General features: G+C 43.8%; 2 protein-coding genes across 2 annotated transcripts; both read left to right on the forward strand.

Moving 5' to 3' along the window:
• Positions 1-839: 839 nt before the first annotated feature.
• LOC129583066 (uncharacterized) lies at positions 840-3707 on the forward strand. Its single transcript, XM_055474764.1, has 7 exons — positions 840-1202; positions 1751-1890; positions 1963-1984; positions 2055-2300; positions 2555-2691; positions 2963-3253; positions 3350-3707. Exons 1-7 carry the CDS (start codon positions 1142-1144, stop codon positions 3509-3511), a joined length of 1059 nt encoding a protein of 352 aa, XP_055330739.1. The 5' UTR covers positions 840-1141; the 3' UTR covers positions 3512-3707.
• Positions 3708-4354: 647 nt separating this feature from the next.
• LOC129583044 (uncharacterized) lies at positions 4355-8427 on the forward strand. The gene is made up of 8 exons (XM_055474735.1): positions 4355-4497; positions 4959-5098; positions 5168-5189; positions 5265-5510; positions 5751-5893; positions 6488-6505; positions 7685-7957; positions 8053-8427. Exons 1-8 carry the CDS (start codon positions 4356-4358, stop codon positions 8212-8214), a joined length of 1146 nt encoding a protein of 381 aa, XP_055330710.1. The 5' UTR covers position 4355; the 3' UTR covers positions 8215-8427.
• Positions 8428-8717: the final 290 nt, after the last annotated feature.

Below are 8717 nucleotides of genomic sequence, written 5' to 3' on the forward strand. Positions count from 1 at the left end.
TACAGCAAACTAATAGACGTTTAGTGGCTACCCGACTAGCCACCTTGACGCATTGGCAACTGCCAGCGTATCTTTCGTTCTGTACTTCGCTTTTATTAATTTTTGGTTATGTGATTTTTTTTAATTCTTGGTGTACACGCACGCCATACAGCTTTTGTAAGCAGCGCGCTCCATAAATAAAAGAAATGCAGCAAACCTTTGGCAACGGCAGGTACCTATTTGTAATACCGCTACAGATAATTAAAGGTACCAGCTTAAGCTTGGAAAGGCTCCTTCTGTTTTGAGATCGGTTGGGTGTTCTATAGAGCTAGAAGAATTATTCTACTTTTTCTGAATAATATGGGTTATGGGTTACTTCACAACTTACTTGTACAAGCTAAAGCCATTTGCACTTGAGCTTATTGTTAGCACCAGACTACCAGTAAATAAAAATTTAAAGCAATCAATCTTTTGATGCTTCTAATCTAATCCGTAAGGGACATTTTACTTTTGCATAGGTTATTTTATCGCGCCTTGTTTTCACATGATGGCTGCCTGCGCTAATATCGAATAAATTAAAGTTTCCGTTGGAAGCGCGTATCGTTCACCAAAGGAAAAGGTCACATATCGGTAGCACCACACAGTACACCCTTAAGTATGCGATACGTACGACACGGTGGATCGTAAAATCATCGGTTCACGTACTGTCTCAGATAATACGTGGATACTGTTATTTTACGATGCTTCGTTTTCATTCGGTTTAACGATCGAAGCATATAATACGTCAAAGCTCAGGTTGCCTGCTGGCTGTAATTCGTTTCTCGCATATATTAACTTTACTATATATATTAACTTTACTTTACTATATATCGGCAGTTTTTTTGTAATCGATAGTGCAGCAGGCAGCTGGTGCAGTCCACCGTAATAAAGTTCCCGGAAAATCTTTCGATGGCTTAATGTGATAAGCATTCTTCCTTCCCAGGCTTTCGTATCACAGTGACAATCTGCCGTCCGCATTTTTGCAACAGCAATCGGCCACCTTGATCTCCCAGCACGATTAAGCTTCACATACATACTGAAATCTGCTACAACTCCTGCTTGGCATTTGTGATTAACTTTACCTGGACACAACCGGTTGATAGCTATTAAGTCAGCCGTAAAGATGATAATTACATTTTCGACACTTTTCGGTTTGACTTGCCTTGTTGCCCATTTCCCGCAAGGTGAGAATTACAAATTACACGGTAACGAAAATAACCGCACAACTTACTGCTGTACATATACTTAGGGTGGGTCTCACATTCAAAGCGAATCTCGTTCTGGTACGGTTGCTCAACCGCACGAGGTGGTTGTTTGCAGTGGCCACGCCTACAGATACGGTACGCGAAGCCACCTCGCGAGGTGGAGTTGCTGTATCGCAACTAGATTCGCTTTGAATGTGAGACCCACCCTTACTGTCGTAAATACACGAATCTCATACTAAATATTAGCAGCTGGAATCAGACGTGCAGAAACGGTTTAAAAATAAACAAGTGTTGATTATTCCTGTTCTTACCCTGAATTTTGCTGTTGATCGTTAGCTTGTTACTTGGTTCCTGAAAACGTAGCGTAGCTAAGATTTCGATTATGCTAATAAAAAGTAACGTACTTGAAATGATCGATCAGCCGACTCGCGCTTCCAGATTAGGAAATGGAATCAGCAAAGAGTACGCATGAACTGGATCACATGATGCACACAGCACACTCACATAATTCTCTGTTCTTTCCGTAGCACTGGGCGCGACAGTTTCTTGCTACCATTGCGACAGTCACGCCGGCATGGCGTGCGGACTAACAGCCGGCTGGAGGGTGTCTGATCTGGAGAAGCATGTTAAGCCGTGTCCGGAGGGTTTCTGTTACACATACGAAAGTGTAAGATTGGCATCCTTACTGCCACACGTCCCGAACGGATGGTAACTAATATGCATTGCTTTTATTCTGCAGAGCGAAGTGTTTGCGGGAAAACGTGGGTATCGCACTATCATGTGATACGCCGGTGTGTTTAAATGTTAGGAAACGTTTGCGTCTTCTTGTAGAGTTTGACATTAAGCGCGGCTGCGGTCGGCTGCCGTGTACCGCACTTCCCTACAAAGGCAATATTTCGGCACTGTGCGACGAAGACAGCGAGGGCAATCGGAAAGACAAGAACCTTCCCTCTGGTCCGCCGTTTAATCAGCTGTACACCTTCACCGCCGAGGTGCTGACGCAGACCGGCCGACTGCAGTACTGCGATACCGATCGGTGTAACAAAGAACCAACCCACTTTGCGCTGGAAACGGAATGTACGTTGCAAAATAACTGTTTTAAACAGGGACCGTATTGACTGTTCAATAAACATTTTAATCGAATATACAGTACTGCAAAGATCAGCACGATAAGTCTTACTCATTGCTGTGTGTCAATACTATCGTGTATCGATACAGAGAGCTCGTCATGTCATGCAAGCGATTTGTGTTCCCGAATGGTCATGTTATGGGTATCTTCACAAAGTTCCCCTTGACTAATAACAGTGATACCTTCTTGTACGGTTTGACAGTGGCCAGTGAGGGACCGCCTCCTTACTGCAACACCTGCAAAGGTCCTGTCAACGGGTCGTGTGGTCTGTTAGGAGCTGACGAGGGAACTGTTCCATCCAATCGATGTGATCTCGGACATTGCTTTACATACGTCTGGGTAGGTCAAGACGCGGCGGCCCGCGTTACATTCCATATAAGCAAATTCTTTAGAGTAACGGACTATCGGTAGTTGAAGTGGTCGTTTCGCACTCGCTCGAAAGAACGAGCGAAAGCGAAATAATACAGAGCACACGTGTATTTGGTAATATATAACAACTACAATTATTTTGGGGAATGTTTTCGATAAATCGTTATAGCCACACTGCGCAACCGTATTATAAAATGCGGATTCGGCAAGCCAACAACATTTTGTCTGTGTACCCGAACAGGCGGAAAACGATGGCAGTGTGCCGAAGGTCTGGCGCGGCTGTGGACCGGTGGCCTGCAAGAACGTCCCCGGCGCCCAGGGCTCCGTCGGGCTGTGCGATAGCGAGGACAAGTTAGAGCCGGTCGATACCAGCAGCGGCGACCCGTACACCATGATCCGCTCGTTTTCCGCGCCGGGGCCTAATGGAAAGGTACGCGCCGGCACGGTGCAGTACTGCAAAAGCGGATGGAAATGCAACTGGCGGCCCGTCAGGAATTTCCAGTTGAAACACTTCTACCCCGGACAGTCGCCGGTACACTGCTTTTGATACTAAGAACGTCGCCTTCTGCTAAATTAATCTTTTCGGCAGAAAATCTGAACTTGTTATCTGTCGTCGACGTTTTTGTAGACCGTTCAGGAAGTAGTGGATAAACTTCGTGCAGCGCCACGAAATGTTCACGCGTCTCTCACGACGGGTGAAAGGGTGGCCCAGGTCTTCCGGAATATGGATACCAATGGCGATGGCAAACTGGATGAAGCAGAATTCAGAAAAGGCCAGCATCTGTTGTGAATGTTTATCAGTTGGCAATAGACGATTCGTTTAACTATAAGCCTGCGCTGATAAAAGACTTAATAGTTCAATGCTTTTTTTTTTCTATCCATCCGTTATGTAATGAAACGACTTACAGAAATAATTACGTCAAACTGATGGAATCCACGAATGTCATGTTGATGCGCGATGTGAAAGCGAGGAAATAAAATAGAATCAAATCAGAAGGATCGGCGATGAATGTCCAAGTAAACTTCTATGACAACGGCGATAAAATCAAGACAGCCGACAACTACTGTATTAAAGCAAATGTCCGGGATTATACTTGGTTGGATTCATGTGATAAACTGTCTTCGTTCCCAAGCCTTCGCATCACGGTGAAAGTCAGCCACATTTCACAACAGCATAGTAGTTGGTGACATTGATTTCCTACCGTGCTGACGGTCGGCAATGCGAGTTAGCTCGCTAAGATGCCTAGTCGGTTCGCAGCATTACCATAGCCAGACCAGTGGACCCATTTTCATGCTTGCATTTTAGATGGTTTAACGACCGAAACATCCGCTCCGAGCTACCTGCCGCTGTGGTCCGTTTCGTGCGTGCTCTGAATGCAAAAAATGGTAAAGTTTCTTAATTCACAATTTGTCGGGATCGACAATGTCAACTTACAGCCGGCAAGTACTGCTTTAAAGCACACTTCCGGGAAAGCCTTGATTGCGATGGATTTTGGCGATAAAATTGTTTCCCTTCCCAGGCATTTTTTTTTTATCACAGCGACAATCAGCCGCTAGCATTTTTCCAGCAGCATAGTAATCATCGACAACGATCTGCCAATAGTAGGCCCAATACACCTACATATTATAACAACATGCTACAACTCTTGCTAAGCATTTGCGATTTATTTTTCATAGACACAACCGTTAGCGGTATTAAGAAAGCCGCAAACATGAAATTAATTATGTTTTTGACGTTTTTCTGCCTGTTGGTCCTTGCTGCCCATTTTTCGGCAGGTAAGAATTACACTGTAACGAAAATAAGCGAACGAGTATACGAGTATCACATCAAATATCAGGGATTCAGTATACTGAAAAACTCAGTACCTTAAATGAAGAAACTGTTTAAGTAAAGCCGTCCCGACTATTCCTGCTCTTTTCCAGAATTTTGCTCTTAATCGTAAACATTTAGATTTTAGTTATCTAAAACTTACTTAGCCGAAATTCTTGATTTTTTTATGGAAAGCTGCGCATATAACGTGTGACAAGAAAGTAAAAAATATTTACTACAAATCGGCAGCTCAAAAAGTAGAAAATCAAATTATTACAAAACGCGGAAACGGAACAGTGCGTATAAATCGCCAGCACGGGGTGCGAACAGAGAAGTGTTTGTGCGCGCCTGTATGTGTTGCGGCAAAGCACCTACTTAATTTTTGTTCTATGGTTTGCATTCATATGTTAATATGCTCCTTTCGTAGCATTGGAAGCGGCAGTATCCTGCTACCATTGCGACAGTCATGCCGGCATGGCGTGCGGACTGACTGCCGACTGGAGATTGTCCGATCTGGAGAAACGTGTCAAGCCGTGTCCGGACGGTTTCTGCTACACATACGAAAGTGTAAGAATAGCCCTTATTGTCACGCGTTAATGGATTCCTTAATTAGGCTCTACTGCTGTTTTGCTACAGAGTGAAGTATTTGCCGGGAAACGTGAGTGGCGCACTGGGAACATGTTAAGCCGGTTATGTTATCTGTATGTTCGGTAACATTTCTAGCTTTTCGTAGAGTTTAATGTCAAGCGCGGTTGTGGTCGGCTGCCGTGTGACGATCTACCTTACAAAGGAAACGTTTCCGCACTGTGTGACGAAGACAAGGAGGGCAATCGGAAAGACAAAAATCTTCCTTCTGGTCCGCCGTTTAACCAGCTGTACACCTTCACCGCCGAGGCGCTGACGCAGACCGGTCGACTGCAGTACTGCGATACCGACCGCTGCAACAAAGAACCCACCCATTTCGCTCTGGAAACGGAATGTAAGTTGTACAGCACATCAACAGTATAAAGGCTGATTTTTTCTAATCGTAGTATTGTGTGTGTCAATTATCTGACTTGTGAATCCATAATGCACCGATCCGAGCAGCCCGGTTTACCAGCGATGCGGATATTTTCCGGGCAAACTGTTTGCTGCGTTCAAGAATTGTCGTATTACCGATTTCTTTTACAAGGTATATCTACAAATAATTATAATGACGATTTGTTCTACGGTTTAACAGTGGCCCATGAGGAACCGCCCTATTACTGCATCACCTGCAAAGGTCCGGTCAACGGCTCGTGCGGTCTCTTAGGCGCCGGAGAGGGCTCGATCCCGTCCGATGCTTATCGGTGCCATCCCGGCCACTGCTTTACATACGTTTGGGTAGGGGGTGACAAAGTATTAAATGTACAAGCTGAGCTACAAAGAAATATTACATGCATTCAGTACTCTTAGTATTTACTACGTGTATTTATTGCTAGTTCAAGCCTGTCCGGGAATTCAGCACGTAAAGATACCGCTGATGCATATTTAGCGCTTATTGTTAGGACGATGGCCCCTACACCACAGTATTCACACTAACGAATTTAACATCTGCAGTGAACAAATTCTAGTTTCTTTTGCTTTTGTAATTATGTATTATATTTAATTATTTATAACCTTCCAAGATTTATTTTATAAAATTTTTTGGCTTTCACCAACCATACCAAGTGCAGGTAACGCTTAAACACTGAGACGTAACGCGCCGGAGTGCGCAGTCCATGAAGCTAAATTTTTCGCTGTATTTATCCGTCTCCATGCATCATCCGGACGGGCTTGTACAAGTACTTCTCTGTACATGTGTATTCAGTAATATTACGAGGATCATCATTTGGAGGGTTGCTTTAAATAAGCGGCCAGCCACCTCATTTTGCCGTTTTACCAGCAGTCTCATTCTGATACAACAGCTAGCGAAAACATTTTTTGTGACACCTCCAGGCGGAAGACGATGGTACCATGCCGACCAGACCTGGGCAGTTATGGAATTTCAGCACATAGTTAGAGTTAAGAGTTAATCGCAGGTCGCGAGTTAAGTTAACGAGTTAAGTTAACGGCAACAACTGGAGTTTCGAGCTTTAACGCGAGTTAAGTCGCAATAAAAAAATTTCGGCACTTTATTAATCATCTTCAATCAACTATCTCATACGCGTACCGGTATCGCTACTACCAGATTCAAAACAGATCGTTATTAACTTTTTTTATAAGAACTAATTCTTGAAAATTTACCAGTACAACAAGCCCCTTTGGGACCCAGGAGAGCGCCAGCAACGCCGAAATTTTGTACTACCGTTTTGCTCTACATGACTGCCGAAGTTAGTGTAGACTACAACATTAAGATTATTAATTCGCTTCCCCAATAGACAAGTAGCGGAGACGCAAAAAAGACAAATTTTCGTGTGATTTCTTTGCCGAACATTTATTTGGTTCTCCCGTTGACCGAAGCTTGCTCCGTAAGAAGTTCCCTAAAGTACTCCACGCCGTTTTCTGCACGCTGCTATAGCTTTATGGGCCGACGCCGACGCACCCGTATTAGTCGCCGTCGACATGCTTGCATCATTATGCGACCCACCAATATTCATCGGTATTTAAAATTACAGTTTTACGGCAGGACAAAGGCGGGGTGATTTTTTCTACAAAGAACAAGAGGTTTAACCAAAATATCCGGAGAAAACTACTGTACTGTAGAAATCCTTAACCCATGATTACCGGTACCTCGTACTTTTATGTTAAGCCCAGATTAAACGACCACAGTTAGCAACATACCAGTAAAGTCGAAATCAGCGCATATATTAATAGTTAGCATGCAGTCGTCGACGCATATTCATATATATAGCCATTGCCATGGGCGGTCGTAGTGTACATTGGTTAAACAATTTTGTGCATAAAGACGTTCGCAATTATGGAAATTTAGCGATCCACGTTCAGAGCAAATTTTTTTATAACATTTTAACTTCATTTTTGCTAGCAACTGGAATCCGCAGAGTTACGCTAAACTTGAGTTGCGCTATATTATTTTCGAGTTGCGCTAGAGTTAAGTTTTCGTTCTGGCGAGTTAAGTTTCAAAGTTAAGTTATAACTCGTTAACTCGAAAAAAACTCGCGTTATGAAATAGTTAAAATTAACTGCCCAGGTCTGATGCCGACGGTCTGGCGCGGTTGTGGACCGGTGGCCTGCAAGGATATTCCCGGCGCTCTCGGCTCCGTTCGCCTGTGCGATAGCGCGGATAAACTGGAGCAGGTCGACACCAGCAACGGCGCCTCGTATACCAAGGTTCGCTCATTTTCCGCGCCGGGCCCCAATGGAAATGTACGCGCCGGCACGGTGCAGTACTGCAAAACCGGCACGAAATGCAATCGGCAGTCCGTCAGAAATTTCCGTCTGAAACGCTTTTACCCCGGACAATCGCCGGTAGGCTGGACTTTTTTAATTAGAACATAATCCATCGACCACAGTAATGTTTTCGATGAGAACGTTAACTTGGTGTTTGCTGTCCACGTTTATAGACGGTTCAACAAGTGGTGGACAATCTTCAACAAGCGCCGAAAAATGTTCGCGTGTCTCCACCGACGAACGAACGAGTTGCACAGGTCTTCCGCAATATGGATGCCAATGGCGACGGCAAACTGGACGAAACGGAGTTCAAAAACGGTCAACATTTGTTGTGAATATTTGATTTGGCAGTCAACAGCCCGTTCACTTAACAAGAAGGCTGCCGTAGGAAATTAAAATGATTCAGTACTTTTCCAAAACTTTTCGCTTATTTTTTTGCTAATGTGATGGAACAGCTAGCGAAAAATATCCCACAAAAGTGTCTCAATCGACAAATAGGCCATGGTAATTGGTACTCAGTGATGCCCTTATAAAGCAGAAATCGTGAAGGCAAAGGAATAATTATAGTGCTAAATCCGAATGTTATGATAACGACGATAAAGTCATGACAGTCGGCAAGTGCAGTACTAAAAAACTAGCCAGCTGCAAGTATTGTACAGTATTGGTGCATTCATGCTCAAGAAAATAAGAAGTTTATCTTAGCCTCCTTGTATGTAGATTTCGCAGTTTAAAATCAAAAACGAAAATACAGAATTCAAATTCGTATGAAATGCCTCTTGCATATTATAAAAGTTTTATTCGACAATAGCCAGTATCTCGAAATATCCAGTACCATAAT

Source organism: Paramacrobiotus metropolitanus, unplaced genomic scaffold (genome assembly GCF_019649055.1).
Source record: "Paramacrobiotus metropolitanus isolate TYO unplaced genomic scaffold, Prichtersi_v1.0 Parri_scaffold0000009, whole genome shotgun sequence".
Taxonomy (NCBI): domain Eukaryota; kingdom Metazoa; phylum Tardigrada; class Eutardigrada; order Parachela; family Macrobiotidae; genus Paramacrobiotus; species Paramacrobiotus metropolitanus.